Source organism: Choristoneura fumiferana, chromosome 24 (genome assembly GCF_025370935.1).
Source record: "Choristoneura fumiferana chromosome 24, NRCan_CFum_1, whole genome shotgun sequence".
Classification (NCBI taxonomy): Eukaryota; Metazoa; Arthropoda; class Insecta; order Lepidoptera; family Tortricidae; genus Choristoneura; species Choristoneura fumiferana.
This window is the reverse complement of record NC_133495.1, coordinates 13638805-13657704: the sequence shown is the minus strand read 5'-3', so window position 1 is coordinate 13657704 and position 18900 is coordinate 13638805. Positions and strand designations below refer to the sequence as shown.

General features: G+C 41.0%; 2 protein-coding genes across 3 annotated transcripts in view; one reads left to right on the top strand and one right to left on the bottom strand.

The window, feature by feature from the left end:
- LOC141441725 (XK-related protein 6) overlaps positions 1 to 18900 on the top strand; it is a 55263-nt gene that overhangs the window by 7790 nt on the left and 28573 nt on the right. The window contains exon 5 of one of the 2 annotated variants that reach the window (XR_012452840.1): positions 909 to 3415. Coding sequence is in view for 1 of the 2 variants with exons in the window: in XM_074106556.1 (XP_073962657.1) it covers positions 909 to 1384 (476 nt within the window). In the remaining variant the exon portion in view is untranslated. Of the gene's footprint in view, positions 1 to 908; positions 4961 to 18900 lie in introns of those variants that run through there. The other variant, XM_074106556.1, reaches the window with a different exon arrangement.
- Positions 5920 to 7944, bottom strand: Arp8 (Actin-related protein 8). The gene has a single exon (XM_074106552.1). It carries the CDS (start codon positions 7624 to 7626, stop codon positions 5935 to 5937), a length of 1692 nt encoding a protein of 563 aa, XP_073962653.1. The 5' UTR covers positions 7627 to 7944; the 3' UTR covers positions 5920 to 5934.

Genomic DNA, 18900 nt, shown 5'->3' with positions numbered 1-18900 from the left:
AGTTAAAAGTCGTTGCTATAGTTACGGTCTCCTGAGTCACTCTTTAAACCGTAAGTTTATAGGATTAAAATTTGCCAAACATGCATTTTTGTGGTAGTTTTAAGCCCCTTCTATAATTGGTCATCTGACAATCATGTTAGTACAATGTGACACATTTCTTCTATTAAATTGTGTACTATTTTTGTCCCCTCGCTGACGGGACAGAATAACAACAAGAAATAGGTGATCCACCCTAATAATATGTAAAAATTTGCAACGTATTATTATTATTATTGGATTTTTTTTTCTAATCAGTTAAAAAAAAACAGTTTATTATACGACTAATAAATAATAATAGAAAGCTTGTATAAAAATAGACGATCGTGACATGAATTTACTGTAACCATAAACATAATATCACTAGCGTAAAACTGTAACATATGCGATCGACGTGAAATGTCATTAGGTGGCTAACAAAGAATTTATGCTTTTGAGGTAGGTCTAATAAATGGTTGAACCCCACCCCAGACATTGTCATTTTAAAATTCAATATCTCATAAACATCTGAAACGATTTTAATGAAACCTAGGTAAGAACCATTAGAATTGACTAGTTTTAGAGTTAAAAAACCGCATTTAAATCGGTCCAACCGTTTAAGAGCTACGATGCACAGTGATTCTTTAAATGTTTCTGAAAAATTGGTTTCAAACTTATTAAACTTATTTTTTTTTGCGATAGATGGCAAAATAGTATTGAAAAAAAAAGGAATAGGAAACCAGCCAAAGTCAGTTTATTTTTTACATAATTTTGTTCTAATGAATTGTTTATTTCATATTGACCTATGACTTTGAAATTTGGTGATAATGATTGTAAAATACAAATATATTGCTTAATCTATTTTATACCAAATTTAAACTTTTTTTTTTCAGTGAGCCGAGTCATGTCCATATCAGTGATAGCATACCTCTACCCCTATGGGACGATCCTCGCATGCGCTATCCACATAATAATCATGACGACATGGCTACAGCTGTTCGATCGGTCGCCATTTTGTGCTCACAACAAAATGGCCGAACTGTCATTCTCGTTAGCCCTAGGCGGCGTGTATCTCTTCACGTATATTCTACCAATAGAAGGTAGAACGAGGTACCGCTATGCTATTTATTATACTATATGTTTCTTACAGAATATAGCATGCGGTGTTATTTGGTTTCTTGCTGTTCCTGATGACATTAGGAGTTCTGTGGTTTATTTGCCTGTGTTGATATTTACTGTGGTGCCTTATATTGTAGGTATATGTTTAATGGTGGTATATTACTCCTTTTTTCATCCGAAAAGGGGGAAAAGCAGTAGTGATATGAGCGTTTCTTTTAAAGTTAACGGACAGATATCAGAGATTAGTTAGCGTTTTTAGTATAAAAAATGGTTTGTCCCGAATATAAAGCTACCTTAGCGTGACAACATCAGACAGTGGCCAGAAAGCTAGGCTGGTTGAGGCCTGAGAATCACCGTTGAAGGGGGGAGGGGGCTTCCCGCACCACGTACGGCCGAGTTACCTCCCTATTTGCAATTATTACGCTATGAAGCGACTGACTGATTCTTATAATTGAGTGTATGGGCAAATGGTCTGAGAAATAAAAGGGAGAAAATGTTAAAAAAAAATAAATTGATATGTGATTCATCATATCAAAAATGGGTTTTTAAGTAGATATAGTGAAACAATGTAAGTAGATGATAAAAAAATTCATAAAAGATACTTAAAAAAAAATGGGTCATTACGGGCCATCCATAAAGTACGTCACACCAATTTTAACCCTTTTATTTAACCCCCCCCTTGTCACACGTGTTGCTATGAAATTTACAATTATTTTGTTCCTGTGTCACACAAACCGCTTGACCCACCCTAAATGTGTGACGTAGGTACTTTATGGATTATATGGATTCGTGCCAAGGGGTTATACTAAGTGCCAAATAAAGTTCTTAGCACAATATGAACGCTCAAAACTTTGTTCCAGTATGAAAATTACAGTTAATTATAATTAGTTCCATCCATAGTTCATACGACTACGGTGAATGTTTTGTAATGCATTGCGTGCGATGGGAACTAGACACTGCATTATGGGTTTCGTCTGCGCATTGGATAAAGAAATCGTTCGCCGCGCGCCGGTGCTGTTCATAATCGTGTTCGGGGCGGTTTTAGTACAGGCTGTTAGCTTAATTAGTAAACGCCAAATCACAAAGAACAAAGTCATTGAACCGTTGAAATTAATAAATAATAGACTAGTGTGCAATAAAAAACTTATTAGTCTGTCAATGGCGTTTGGCGCCAATTAAACAAAGAATTATGAAGAAATAGGCAGGTAAAGTTACGGTTTGCGTGTTTGATTTACAAGAAAAAAATGTGTCCCATTTTTTTTATTCAGGAAACTAAACTACCTAATTTGTAACACAGAAAGTACAAAAGTGAAACCAAATAGCTTATACGTTCAGGTAATTAACTTAATGGAAACAAACTTCAGCTGCCAGATTTGGTACATTCAAGGATTTTAAACATGTTACTTATCTATCATTGTAATACAAACTAGACTTGTGTATTTCAATACTGGTACGTACATTTTTAGATAGTTTAATGGGGGAATTGCAATATTTATGACACCAATTTTAACGTTGTTTTGTTAACATTTAGTTAAATACCTATTCAATTAAAACCAAGTATAATTTATATTTTTTTTATATAAAGTTTCAAACCCGTTAAAAAAATTAATGTTTTAACTGTCTCTGATAAAGGGCATCAATGAAGTTACGTCCCTATTTTATATTTGTCAACCATTATGAATATGATAAAGGAATTGCTTTATAATTTCTCTATTTTTTCTTTTTGCGCGTTTAAAAGTGAATAAGTACCTAAACTATGCTTCTGTGAACCTAAGATATGATATTTGCTACTTAAGAACCTACCTGCATTTTTTTTAATGTAAGCAATTTTTTTTTCAAATACTCGCATTGTTATGAATCTTAAGCATAATCTTATGAATCTCAAAAAATAACTCTATTATAGGTTTTTAATAACTTTATGTATGAAATAGTTTTTCTAAAGTCCCACAGCAAAGAGTAGAAAATTGATGCAAGAAAAACTGTACATACATTTCCATGCTAAAAGTTAAGTTTCCATAAAACGTTGACATTATACAGCATTTTACGTACAGTCATCAGTAAAAATGTATGAGCAGTTACAGTACTCAAAATGTCCACTCCACACGACTTCACCGGTCTGATAATAGAATGAAACATATTTTTTAAATTAGAAATGGGATTAATAAAAAAAATCTGGACAGGTTATTTTTATTTTTAATTTTTTTTAAATCAAATATTATTACGATCGATTTTAGACGACCGGATGGCCAAGTGTTTAGAGAACCTGACTACGAAGCTTGAGGTCCCGGGTTCGATTCCCGGCCGGGCAAATATTTGTATAAATAATATGAATGTTTTCTCGCGGGTCTTGGATGTTTAATATGTATATAAGTATGTGCCATTTATCTATAAGTATGTTTATCCGTTGTAACCACAGTACCAGCTTTGCTTAGTTTGGGTTTGGTTTGGGACTAGGTCAATTGGTGTCAGGTGTCCCATGATATCAATTTATTTATTTCGGGCAACTTGGCCCATACAATAAATAATTAAAATCACCGATGTAGCTGGAAATATATGCAAGTTGAAATGGCAATGGGCGGGCCACATCGCTCGAAGAACAGATAACCGTTGGAGGAGAAAAGTCCTCGAGTGGAGACCACGAACCGGAAGACGAAGCGTTGGCAGGCCTCCCACTAGGTGGACTGACGACATCGTGAAAGTCGACGAAGTGGCGAGTTGTCGTTCATTGTGGCGTTCTAAGGGGGGAGGCCTTTGTTCAGCAGTGGATGTCTTCCGGCTGATGATGATGATGATGAATGTAGTGATGTAGTAAAAGTGGCAGTAACATGAATGTGGTGCTTTCATTAGATTTCTACTCTATTGTGGTACTCTATATATAAAGAAGTAAGTACAATTTTATTTAAAAGTATTGTAATTGAATGCATTTAATTTAAGACCTTATTTTAATTATGGAAGAATGAAAATATTTTTATGAAGGGTGATAATGATAAACGATAAGTGATATTAAAACCTGTGTTCATTTTTTAATGGGGGCGATCAACTTTTTCTTGTACCTCTTTGCCATGGTTGTCTCCTGGACAACTCTTTAAAACCTTAGTTTCTATATGTATTACGTGGTTTAAAATTCATCGAGTATACATTCTTGTAGTTACAAGCCCATAATTTTATGAACTATCTCCTGAATATTAAATATAATGACCCGGATAACTCACGTCTTAAATCGAGTTTAGCTCGACATGTTTCGAATTGTTCAAAATATCTCCTGAATATTAGTAACATATATTTAAATTAACTCTGTCGCTGTTGTCTCTTGGACAACGGGACAACAACAAACAAGACAAAGTTGATTCACCCAATGGCGTCTGAGGCCGTCGAAAAAGTAGTTTTTCCATTGTTTCCGTACATACTCGTAACCAGCACTGGTACCTAAGGGTCAAATTATTTCCTAACTTAACTAGATTAATAGTGACCAATTACTTTACCAAAATCTCTTTGAAGTAACAAATATTTTGCCCCTTTAAGTGCAGGTTAGTCAATTATTTTCTTGCGGTAGGCTGTGGGTATACTTTTCAGACGGCTTTTTAATGCCATGTATTTATATAATTTAAGTACTTAATTTAATCTCAAACGAGTGTCGCCAAATTATCAATATGTTAGTCATTAAGCAAAAAAAAGTCTGAACGGCTAACATGTCGGGTCGCGGACCGGACATGATAAGAATGTTATGGACCGACTGGCAAATGAGATAATATTGTGCTAGCTGTTCTAGTGTGGGGGCTAACAGTATTTTTACAATAAAGGTGGAATAAATATTTTTACTACAATATCAATGTGTTGTTTTTGGGTCTATATCGTCTCGCATACTTATTGGAAGAATGGTAATGTTTGTCAGAACGATCGTTTGTCATAACGCTTTTTTCTCTGAATCCAATAATTGTTCAGAATTGTTATAAAGGAAACCTAACCTAACTTATAGTTTTTAAAGACTATTTAAACATTACAGAAAACTTATGGTTTCAGTGGAAAAAAAAATATCACAAACGATGATTCGGACAAAAATTACGGTATGACTAACGAAGAGTACTATGCGAACTTTGGCGCTCCCTTTGTTTTTCAATCGATCTATCTCTATGTCCTTTCTACTTAGTTTAGTTTTAGATCGACTTGACAGAATTATGGAATACGCGGGTATTTTTTTTATTGAAATATCTTGAATAAATATGAACATATGTATGTTTTAAATTATCTTTTAGACAGAGTTTATAGCTTGACAAGTTCGTATATGTATAACACTAGGTGAAACCCTGTCGCAGTCAGCATTTGCAGCACTTATAAAAAAATCTTGATAAAGGCAGCAGAGGCTCCCTGCGATAGGGTTCTACCCAGTATCACATACGAGCTTGTCGAGGTATAGAGATCGGAAATGGACTAAGTAAGACATATTATTATGCCACGACGATCACAGAAAATCCATATTAATTTATGTACTAATACTCATTGGTCATGCATGATGGCGACAAAATATCATGGAGGTTTGCGCTAGTGTCGCCCCCTGTGCCGAGCTTTGCCGAATATGCCCTATTGGTCTAAGATAAGAACTTAAATCGAATTTCACTGGTCTGATAATGGAATGAAACATAATTTATTATAAAATATGTTTCATTCTATTATTATCAGACTGGTGAAGTTCGACTTAGGTTGGTATCTTCTACTACATCATCTGACTATATCGTATTTTAAGACTCGTTCACTCAAAATAAAACAAATTTATTACAAACTCATCTATTTATTAACTTAAAGCTACCAAATAAAGGCTGCTCTTTCCCTTAATATTCTTAAACCAAATTTGTTCCATTCGCTTTGGTTAATCCATAGTTCTATAGCAGATTCCAAACAAGACATGACTGCTGCTCCTTTCCAAACAGTACTAGCAGGATCAATATCTTTAGGTGATGTAACAATCTCTAACTGTTCAGTTTTGTAAGCATAAGGTATTTGCAACGCTAATCGGTTTTGTAACCACATAGATAACCCATGGATTTTAACTCCTCCACCTACAATTAAAATGCTGCTATACATTTTACGTTTCAACTCTTCACTGCCGCATCGGTCTATACTTTGAAGTATTGCTGCATCCAATGCTAATACTTGACCTGGTGCTAAAGCAACAACATCCCCAGGGCCGACTTCTAACGTATCAACTACTATGTCTTCATCTGGATTTGTTGCTAGCTGACTTTCATTGGCAGTCTCGAACTGCTGGTTCTCAATAGCTGTAGGATCCGCTGTCTCCCTCTTCCTCCCTGTTTCTCTAAGAAATTCAGCATCAAATGGGTCCTCTGGATCACTGGGTTGCCTATTTTGTATTTTAGTAGCTTTTGTGCCAGTTATCTTCAAGAGGTCTGTGTAAAACATTGACAGGGGTGATATGATGCACTCGTCACCTACTTGGAGGGTATATTTGTTTATGACATCACCTGGATGATCAACTAAGAATGATTTTTCTTGTGGTCCACACACATCTAAGTTTACATGGCAAAAATCTTCATATAAATTCCTCATTAGAACAACATCTCTTGGTATGTTTTCGTTCCAATTTTTATAAGGAAAAGCGCTCTTATGGAACATCCAGGATAGAGCTTGGCACACGTCTCCGGATCCGTAATCCATGCGTAACCTTGTTGTTTTATGTGAAATACCATCTTCAACGCATGATATTGCAGTTTTTTGATCACCTATGTCAACTACACATGCTGATCCTATGCCTGCGCCAAAAGTAGCACCTACACTCTCTTGCACTAAAAAACAGTGTCCGAACCCCAAATCTTTCAAGAGTAATGACATTAAATACTTCAAATGGCTTCTAGAGTAGAGATCTGGAATCACTAACACGCATCTATACTTAATTAGCTCTATAAGAGGTATGCCAAGCTTCAGTTCTATTATTGAACTCCAAATTATATACAAATCATTGAGAACGGAAGAAATTGATCCACCAACTTCTGAGTGTATGTTAAAATCACCCCGTCTGTATGGAAAGTGTATGTTAAATGGCAAATCTGGGTCAATATCTAAGACTAGATCACCAACAACAATGTCACATTCCACTTGGGGCCATGGTTCACCATCATCCACAGTTTCTGGTAAAGATCTTCGATTAAAAGCGGCGATTTGTTGCGGCGGTGTCGCGTAACGCCGCGCCCCGTTGGACTGCATACAAGATTGCAAGGTATGCGATATTTGGAGACGACATTCTTCGAGTTCTTCGATCAATTCTTTCGTTTTCGGGACGCTGGGCGGTACGAAGGGATCACGATAGATTTTTCCACCATGTCGGCGTTTTCTGGCTATACAATGCAGTTGTTTCACTGGTAATAGATCTGAGGCTCTTCCTATTCGTACGTAAAGTGAGCCTGGGTGGATAACGATGATCCTATTTGGAGGGAATTGCTGGAATTGCTCGGGACCAGTATCGTGAGACAGCATACTCATCTTTGCTGTTGATTGATGAACATGAACGATAGATAATAATGGGACTATCTTATTGACGCTATCTGCTGTTTTAATTGAAACGTAGCTTTTATATGGTTTTATTGTTCGAGTAAACAAAACAATACATCATAATCATAACCATAAAATTCTGTCCGTGAGCACTTCTAAAAAAGTTTGTACATTTGTCGTTGTCATTGTCCTCTGCCGATTTATTATTTTCTTTAATCACGAGGCCACTGCATATTTTATTTGAACTATTAAACATAAAATTCGTTTCATTATCTTAAAGAACAATTAACTCTCTTAAATACATATGTATTTGATTATTTAAAAAAACATATTTTAAAATAATCGTCCAGTACAATTTGTATGAAAAGTTAAATGTCCCATTGTAAATTTCGAACCTTAAGTATCGATTTTTTTAATCAGTTTTAAGGTCTCGATTTAGTGGTCTGTTTTATTACCTTCTTATAGTCTCAAGCAATCATTTTCTACATGTTTTTCATATGATTGTCTAAGAAATATATTTAAAAATTAAATATTAAAGTTTGTCCTACAAAAAGTTCCTATTTTGATTCCAGTTTTTGTTACCGCATTTTCGTCCTTAAAAGGTATTTCTACAAAATTTACTAGATTCTTCATAGGAAGCTGGCAACACTAGCATCATTTGGCCATCTTTAATCAGTAACCGTCACATTTCAAAAATCGAACTGCTGGTGGAAACAAGTGCGTGGTTGGTCATAACTGAAATAAAAGTCCACTTTTGTTACTGGAAAACTTGGTAAGTTTGATTTTTTATTACTTTGAAATGAATTATATTTATTAACACTTTATCAAGATTTGTATGCTTAAATTCTTTGCTCAAATTGTACGTTATATTTGGTTTGACGAATTTTTAAATGTGTCGGGTACCATATCGTTACTTCCTTTTTTGTTACTTTTGAATGGTAACGTATGGCTAGGAAATGGGAGTAACAAAAAAGGATCCCTAAGGCAGTGTGTAGACTATCAAATTTGAGAATGTATTTTGTTTATTTTTATGAGAGATCATCATCATCATTGTATATCTATTTCTCTTGTTAACTGTTAATTTCATGTTTTTATGTACAATATTAAAGACTTTACATACGTACATCAAAAGTTAATATTTTTAAATGTTTTTTCTGCGATTTATTCATAATAAGAAGGTATGAATAAATAAATAAACACAACATTTTGTATCAACATTTTGATTTCACCCTGTTTTCTGTGACTTAAGTGCATAATTATTGTTTTTTATTTAATATGAAGTAAAACTATTTTTGTGTTTCATTTATATTATAATTATAATATTGAAATCGACTAATGCACACTGTGCCTAAGAGTTCCTAATTTGTTACCAATGTTCCTATTATTGTTACTGTCCCGTAAAAAAATACGAAGTTTTTGATATTTTTTGTTTATATTTTGTTAAAATGTCATATATTTTAAATATTTCAGACGAATATTTACCAATTTAATTATGATATTTTTAAATAATATTAATGCAACTTTAGAAATGAGCATTATATTGTAACTTTTCAGGGTACGTTTGACCAAATGGTAACGTAAAGGAGTAATTATCTTCATTATTTTTGTAATTACCTTAAAAGAGTAAGAATTAGCACTAAAAACGTCAACAATGTTATTATTGCTACCTTATTTCTTCAATAAAAGCAACTAAATAATGTGTGTGGTTTTCATTATACTTAATTGAATCTTAGTCACAAAATAGGAATTATCGACTGCCTCGACTTAGTTGATTAAACTTTACAGCTTATTTTATAGTTACAATCTCTAAAAAATATATTATTTAGAATCTTTAAGAACTAGGTAATAATATGAAAATAAAATAATATACAAAATGATTAATTTCAAATTAGCCTATGCTGTCCGCAAAATGTACAAACTTTTTTAGAAATGCTCCCGTACTATACTGTACTGTCATCAAATCCAAATCAAACAAAATGAGTCAATGTCAAATGTCATTGTCAAATATAGGTTTTTTTTTTTAAGCAGAGCCTACTCCGAAGCAGGGCTTCAAATACCGTTAAAAAATGGTAACGTTACCAACTGTCAAACAGATTTAACGTTAAATCATAATTAACGTTAAACGATTTACCGTTACTTATACAACTTTTTACCGGTAAAAAAAATGGTAACGTTATCAGCTATTCATTAAATTAACGTTAAATCAAAAGTATCGTTAAATCATTTTAACGGTATTTATATTACTATTTACCGGTAAGCTTGGGTAACGTTAAATGGCAGATTATCCTCATTTATCGAGCGAGTATGCACGCGCAATACGCGCATTCCTCGTCGTTTTTAGGGTTCCGTACCTCAAAAGGAAAAAACGGAACCCTTGTAGGATCACTTTTTGTCCATCTGTCCGTCTGTCTTTCTGTTAAGACGCTTTTTCTCAGGAACGCGTGGAGGTATCAAGGAGGTATAAATTTTATAGGGGTAGAAATTTGTATGAGAAATACGAATATCTGTTCTCGAGTCTTGGGTGCATAATAGATGTTTTCTCATACATGCTCGGAAATGTATGCGTTAATGTCACGAAATGGAGACATGAAGTTTCTCATTTATGGCTCCCTACCACCTCCCTACATGATGATGCAAAGCGATACGATGCGATGCGAAGCGATGCGATGCAATGCGATGCGAAGCGATGCGATGCGATGCGAAGCGATGCGAAGCGATGCGAAGCGATGCGAAGCGATGCGAAGCGATGCGAAGCGATGCGAAGCGATGCGAAGCGATGCGAAGCGATGCGAAGCGATGCGAAGCGATGCGAAGCGATGCGAAGCGATGCGAAGCGATGCGAAGCGATGCGAAGCGATGCGAAGCGATGCGAAGCGATGCGAAGCGATGCGAAGCGATGCGAAGCGATGCGAAGCGATGCGAAGCGATGCGAAGCGATGCGATGCAATGCGATGCGAAGCGATGCGATGCGATACGATGCGATGCGAAGCGAAGCGATGCAATGCGATGCGATGCGATGCGATGCAAAGCGATGCGATGCGAAGCGATGCGAAGCGATGCGATGCGAAGCGATGCGATGCGATGCGATGCGATGCGATGCGATGCGATGCGAAGCGATGCGATGCGATGCGATGCGAAGCGATGCGATGCGAAGCGATGCGAAGCGATGCGAAGCGATGCGAAGCGATGCGAAGCGATGCGATGCGATGCGAAGCGATACGATGCGATGCGAAGCGATGCGATGCGATGCGATGCGAAGCGATGCGATGCGATGCGATGCGAAGCGATGCGATGCGATGCGATGCGAAGCGATGCGAAGCGATGCGATGCGAAGCGATGCGAAGCGATGCGAAGCGATGCGAAGCGATGCGAAGCGATGCGAAGCGATGCGAAGCGATACGATGCGATGCGAAGCGATGCGATGCGATGCGATGCGAAGCGATGCGATGCGAAGCGATGCGATGCGATGCGATGCGATGCGATGTGATGCGATGCGAAGCGATGCGATGCGATGCGATGCGAAGCGATGCGATGCGAAGCGATGCGAAGCGATGCGAAGCGATGCGAAGCGATGCGAAGCGATGCGAAGCGATGCGAAGCGATGCGATGCGAAGCGATGCGATGCGATGCGAAGCGATGCGATGCGATGCGAAGCGATGCGATGCAATGCGATGCGAAGCGATGCGATGCAAAGCGATACGATGCGATGCGATGCGATGCGAAGCGATGCGAAGCGATGCGAAGCGATGCGAAGCGATGCGAAGCGATGCGAAGCTATGCGAAGCGATGCGAAGCGATGCGAAGCGATGCGAAGCGATGCGAAGCGATGCGAAGCGATGCGAAGCGATGCGATGCGAAGCGATGCGATGCAAAGCGATGCAAAGCGATGCAAAGCGATACGATGCGATGCGAAGCGATGCGATGCAATGCGATGCGAAGCGATGCGATGCAAAGCGATACGATGCGATGCGAAGCGATGCGAAGCGATGCGAAGCGATGCGAAGCGATGCGAAGCGATGCGAAGCGATGCGAAGCGATGCGATGCAATGCGAAGCGATGCGATGCAATGCGATGCGAAGCGATGCGATGCGAAGCGATACGATGCGATGCGATGCGATGCGAAGCGATGCGAAGCGATGCGAAGCGATGCGAAGCGATGCGAAGCGATGCGAAGCGATGCAAAGCGATACGATGCGATGCGAAGCGATGCGATGCGATGCGATGCGAAGCGATGCGATGCGAAGCGATGCGATGCGATGCGATGCGATGCGATGCGATGCGATGCGAAGCGATGCGATGCGATGCGATGCGAAGCGATGCGATGCGAAGCGATGCGAAGCGATGCGAAGCGATGCGAAGCGATGCGAAGCGATGCAAAGCGATGCGATGCGAAGCGATGCGAAGCGATGCGAAGCGATGCGAAGCGATGCGATGCGATGCGAAGCGATGCGATGCAATGCGATGCGAAGCGATGCGATGCAAAGCGATACGATGCGATGCGATGCGATGCGAAGCGATGCGAAGCGATGCGAAGCGATGCGAAGCGATGCGAAGCGATGCGAAGCGATGCGAAGCGATGCGAAGCGATGCGAAGCGATGCGAAGCGATGCGAAGCGATGCGAAGCGATGCGAAGCGATGCGAAGCGATGCGAAGCGATGCGATGCGAAGCGATGCGATGCAAAGCGATGCAAAGCGATGCAAAGCGATACGATGCGATGCGAAGCGATGCGATGCAATGCGATGCGAAGCGATGCGATGCAAAGCGATACGATGCGATGCGAAGCGATGCGAAGCGATGCGAAGCGATGCGAAGCGATGCGAAGCGATGCGAAGCGATGCGAAGCGATGCGAAGCGATGCGAAGCGATACGATGCGATGCGAAGCGATGCGATGCAATGCGATGCGAAGCGATGCGATGCAAAGCGATACGATGCGATGCGATGCGATGCGAAGCGATGCGAAGCGATGCGAAGCGATGCGAAGCGATGCGAAGCGATGCGAAGCGATGCGAAGCGATGCGAAGCGATGCGAAGCGATGCGAAGCGATGCGAAGCGATGCGAAGCGATGCGAAGCGATGCGAAGCGATGCGAAGCGATGCGAAGCGATGCGAAGCGATGCGAAGCGATGCGAAGCGATGCGAAGCGATGCGAAGCGATGCGAAGCGATGCGATGCGAAGCGATGCGATGCAAAGCGATGCAAAGCGATGCAAAGCGATACGATGCGATGCGAAGCGATGCGATGCGATGCGATGCGAAGCGATGCGATGCAAAGCGATACGATGCGATGCGAAGCGATGCGAAGCGATGCGAAGCGATGCGAAGCGATGCGAAGCGATGCGAAGCGATGCGAAGCGATGCGAAGCGATGCGAAGCGATGCGAAGCGATGCGAAGCGATGCGAAGCGATGCGAAGCGATGCGAAGCGATGCGAAGCGATGCGAAGCGATGCGAAGCGATGCGAAGCGATGCGAAGCGATGCGAAGCGATGCGAAGCGATGCGAAGCGATGCGAAGCGATGCGAAGCGATGCGAAGCGATGCGAAGCGATGCGAAGCGATGCGAAGCGATGCGAAGCGATGCGAAGCGATGCGAAGCGATGCGAAGCGATGCGAAGCGATGCGAAGCGATGCGAAGCGATGCGAAGCGATGCGAAGCGATGCGAAGCGATGCGAAGCGATGCGAAGCGATGCGAAGCGATGCGAAGCGATGCGAAGCGATGCGAAGCGATGCGAAGCGATGCGAAGCGATGCGAAGCGATGCGAAGCGATGCGAAGCGATGCGAAGCGATGCGAAGCGATGCGAAGCGATGCGATGCAATGCGATGCGAAGCGATGCGATGCGATACGATGCGATGCAAAGCGATGCAATTCGATGCGATGCGATGCGATGCAAAGCGATGCGATGCGAAGCGATGCGATGCGAAGCGATGCGATGCGATGCGATGCGATGTGATGCGATGCGAAGCGATGCGATGCGATGCGATGCGAAGCGATGCGATGCGAAGCGATGCGAAGCGATGCGAAGCGATGCGAAGCGATGCGATGCGATGCGATGCGAAGCGATGCGATGCGATGCGATGCGATTGATGGATGGATGGATGGATGGATGGATGGATGGATGGATGCGAAGCGATGCGAAGCGATGCGAAGCGATGCGAAGCGATGCGAAGCGATGCGAAGCGATGCGAAGCGATGCGAAGCGATGCGAAGCGATGCGAAGCGATGCGAAGCGATGCGAGCGATGCGATGCAATGCGATGCGAAGCGAAGCGATGCGAAGCGATGCGAAGCGATGCGATGCAATGCGATGCGAAGCGATGCGATGCGATACGATGCGATGCGAAGCGAAGCGATGCAATGCGATGCGATGCGATGCGATGCGAAGCGATGCGATGCGAAGCGATGCGATGCGATGCGAAGCGATGCGATGCGATGCGATGCGATGTGATGCGATGCGAAGCGATGCGATGCGATGCGATGCGAAGCGATGCGATGCGAAGCGATGCGAAGCGATGCGATGCGATGCGATGCGAAGCGATGCGATGCGATGCGATGCGATGCGATGCGATGCGATTGATGGATGGATGGATGGATGGATGGATGGATGAAATATTTCCTCACATTGTTTGAGAAAAGCACTATACAACAAACCTCGGCCAGAACAGGGATTGCTGGACTCGTTTTATCCGGCCTCGTCTACGATTCGGCCGTCTACCCCGTACTCGTCCATCAATCCCTTACTTCATGGCCTCTGCAGTAATGTACTAATTTAAGTATGTATGTATAATGTTAAATGTTTAAAATTATGTTGAAAAATTATGTTGAATGTTTGTTTATTCGATGCTTAGTAGGTAACCATAGCATAAACTTTGCTTACTTTGGGACTGAAGGGCCCGCTGGGCTACTACGAAACTCGAAACTCGAAGTTCGTATCGTACCGTCCCGCTGACGCTTATATTATTTAATACGAGAGTGAGAGGGACGGTACGATACGAACTTCGAGTTTCGTAGTAGCCCTGCCGGCCACATGTCCACATTGCGGCGTCATTAACGTAAAATGGCGCGGCGCCCGATGGGTCACGGTGCCGCGCGGTGCACGTTACGGCGTCGTGAACGTACAACGGCGCCACAGGACGGCCACGCCGTACAAAATACGCGTTCTTGAATCTACATAGGCACGACGACGTCTGTACACGCGTCAATGTGTGCGTAAGACACACAGGGCTGACTATCGCAAAACCCTAGCCTAGTACTATAGGGTATGTAGGTATGGCTTAGATGTGTAAATAAATGTAATCGTTAATCATATATTTTTATTTAAACCTACATAAATGTGTCTGTCTATGTATTTAAGCATTATTTAAATTACTTACAATAAATATATGACTACAAACTTGAACGAATTATTCGGTACCTAATTTAGTTATTTCATATATTAATCGCGATACTTTTAGAAAGCATTTATTTACAAAAGGAAGTAGGCAGAGGGTAGGAACCTCTATTTCTCGCGCGCCCACTGACAAGTTGGCGCTTGCTCGCGGACTCACGGCCACCGAGCCGAGTAATGAACTGCCGGCGCGCGGATTTCACGGAAAATTATGTGACTGTACGAGCGACAAATTATTAGAATATGATTGATTTTCGAGTTTTTAGGAAATAAATACAAATGAATGTTTTATAAATTAAAGTTTATTGTTTTAATCATTTGAAACCTTATTAGTTAAAGATTACTTACACTAAAATATTTCCTTTTAAAGGATTTGTCTCTGAACATTCGATTGTTAAATCGTATGTAATATGTAATTACTAGCTATTGCCCGCGACTTCGTCCGCGTGGAATAGTATCTTCGGGAAGTATTTAATTTATTTAGGATACCTATTCTGCCAATAATAGTAGGTACATAAAAACTTCTACGGTTTACCGAAATAACCTATTTTTATTACATTGCTATAGATATAAACTATTTAGATACATACAATATTTTGCGGGTAGCCACATTTTAGCAATACGACGTGTATTCTACCCTGCCAACACAAAAGGACTAATTCTTCATATTGAGCTCTTGACACCTTACGTCCTTTATTGTAAGTTAGGAGGGTAAGGATTAAGTATACCTACTTAAGACGGCATTTTTAGTAAGCATAGCTACACACATTTGTAATAAATATACTGATAGTAAATTTGTTTGGAATTCCTTAAGAACTTTCATCCCCATATTTTCAAGTAAATAGGTCGAAATTTGAAAAGCGTCGGAACAAATGTTTTTTAGGGTTCCGTACCTCAAGAGGATAAAAAGGGAACCGTTAAAGGATTACTTTGCTGTCCGTCCGTTTATCTCGTAAACGCGCGGAGTATAGGTATCGAGTTGAAATTAAAACCCTAAACTCAGGTCAATAGTCCCGAAAGCTGTGAAAATATCAAACCTCAAGTCAAGGCAATCAAAAACTACAGTCATTAAAATGGTTAAGATTGGTTTTTTGGATTTTTTTTTTTTACTTTTACGGTAAATTGAAAATACAAACTGAAATATAGATGCACAGAAAAACCAGAAAAATAAGACCATCACTGGGAATCGAACCCAGGTCCTCGGTATTCCGTACCGCGTGCTATACCGCTACACCACTGATGGTTAACGGTACCGACACGAATTTAGCCACTTAAGCAGTGACGCTAGCGACATCTATGCCGTAGCCCTCATCGAGAAACTTTTTCGGCACTCCATTGCTTCATTTTACGGGATGAGGATGAGGATGATGATGCAGAGCGAAGGCTGCGGAGTGGAGCGGAGGTTGCGGGGCGGAGCGGAGGTTGCGAAGCGGAGGCTGCGGAGCGGAGCGGAGGTTGCGGAGCGGAGGCTGCGGAGCGGAGCAGAGGTTGTGGAGCAGAGGCTGCTGAGCGGAGCGAAGGTTGCGGAGTGGAGGCTGCGGAGTGGAGCGGAGGTTGCGGAGCGGAAGCTGTGGAGTGGAGGTTGCGGATCGGAGGCTGCGGAAAGGAGGTGGCGGGGCGGAGGCTGCGGAGTGGAGCGTTGGCAGTGGAGTGGAGCGGAGACAACGTAGCGGAGGTAGTGGGGTGGAGCGGAGGCAGCGGAGCGGAGGTAGTAGAGTGGAGCGGAGGCAGCGGAGTGGAGGTAGTGGAGCGGAACGGAGGCAGTGGAGTAAAGCGGAGACAACGGATGGTTGTTATTTAATTGTTATTTATTTCAAAACTCTATTGTAATGAATGAGTTTCTTTGAACATATCGCAAAGCCTCACTGTACCTCATAAAAATAACACGTTTAACACCACCAACTCATACATGGCTCAATACAGTTTGGTTAAGTAAAAAGTTTGGCTACATTGACTTATATTCTACCGATAAAAACCGGCCAAGAGCGTATCGGACACGCCCAAGAAAGGCTTCCGGAGCCATTACGAAAAAATCAAGTACTTAATATTTTTCTAAGGATTTCGTATTGTGTACGGATCCGGTATATTTGTACACGATGGATGTCTCGAACAATTTGACCGCTTTGACTGAGTCACTGGTAATAACTATTTTGTATGTTTCCAAGTATTTGGTGATCGTGACTCCTACGTACTAAATGACGCTGACTGTACCTCCCATAGACGTAAAGTGGGGTGATTTTTTTCTCACCCAATCTTGTAGTGTGGGGTATCTTTGGATAGGTCTCTTAAAACCATTAGGTGGTTGCTAAAACGATTTTTCGATTCAGTGATTAGTTTGCGAAATATTCAACTTAAGTGCAAATTTTCATTAAAATCGAGCTTCCCCCTCCCTCTAAAATGTAAACCGGTGGGTGAAAAAATCAGAATAGTAGTAGGTATATCAAACTTACGAGAAAAACTATAACGGTTAAGTTTTCTTGAGAATTATTCCGTTTCCAAGAACGTTTTAAAAAATCCTGCCACCTCCTTTGACTATATCCAACGACACCCCACACTACAAGGTTGGATGAGAAAAAAAAACATTCTCACTTTACGTATGGTACTCAAAAGAAAAATATTTTTATTTTTTTACTGTACCATTTTGTCGGCATAATTTACATATATATTACTGCAAAATTAAGTACGGATTTTTAGCATTGATAGTCCCTGAGCAAAGCTGCGGATGGACAGACAGATAGGGCGAAACTATAAGGGTTCCGTAACTATAAGGGAACCCTAAAAACCAAGTAGATGACTTACATGCTGAATTGTATATAGCGAACAATGAACTTTCTAAACTTTCATTACAAATTTCCAAGCTGAAAAAATCAAATGAATATATTTACGGTCTGTTCGAAGTGTCAGGAAACGGTTACCTAGTAATAGCATTGTTGATGTTGATAAGTTTGTAGAAAAAGCGAGGGCCATAGAAGCTGCGATTTCCGAAGTAAAAGTAAGTACCTACTCCCCGCGCGAACTATACCTTCCGCCGCCTAACTGCCTAAAACTTCATTGCCCCGACTAGTACCACAAAAACTATAAAGGTATAATTCCAATAATTGAATAGGCACTATAAGGTTAAGCGATTCCAACACAATCCGGGAGAACGTAAAGACGTCGCATAAAAAATGTATCTCAAAAATGCGTCAAACAAAACTGAGTATTAAGTAATGAACTTTTAGGCAGATTTATATGGCGCGTGGCGTGGTATATTATATAGACAGCGAGCCGCGCTTTGCGATCGAGAGAGCCGCCGCGCCGCGCGAGTTCCGAGAAATGCGGCCGAGCGCAGCGTTACTACCGGTCCGCACGGTACCACTGGTTCGAAAAACTTCAGACTCGAACGAAAACTTGAAACGTGATAAGCGCGTTCGGTGTTCGTATTGTAAGTTTTATGGTCATGTTGCAGCCGATTGTCGTAATTTACAAAATAAAGATGTAAACAGTATATCGTAAACGCCGATTCCGACGGCTTAGTTTGTAATACGTGGCCTAACCCGATACGTTGTTATTGTCATTAACGTACAATAAAACAACTAGACTCCCAAACGCTTAACAAAAGTTCCTCTAAAAACGTCCGAGCGGCGTTGTGTATACGTAGACATCTATTTATACCGACAACAGTAACAACATTCATTGAAATTAACGCCTTATTTCGTAGCAGTAATGTTTAATGTAATTTGTAAACGATCGTTAGAAGTAGTGACATGACGTCACGTGCTGGAAACAGAGTAAAGAATTCTGTGGAGTGGTCATGCGAAAAAAATTAACAAATTGATTAAATAAAAAATAGTCTTTATTTTTTAACCTACTTCAACAAAAGGAGGAGGTTCTATGTTCC

Excerpts from the sequence above, each read along its gene's own strand:
- Arp8 (XM_074106552.1), bottom strand. The coding sequence starts at position 7,626 with ATGAGTATGCTGTCTCACGATACTGGTCCCGAGCAATTCCAGCAATTC.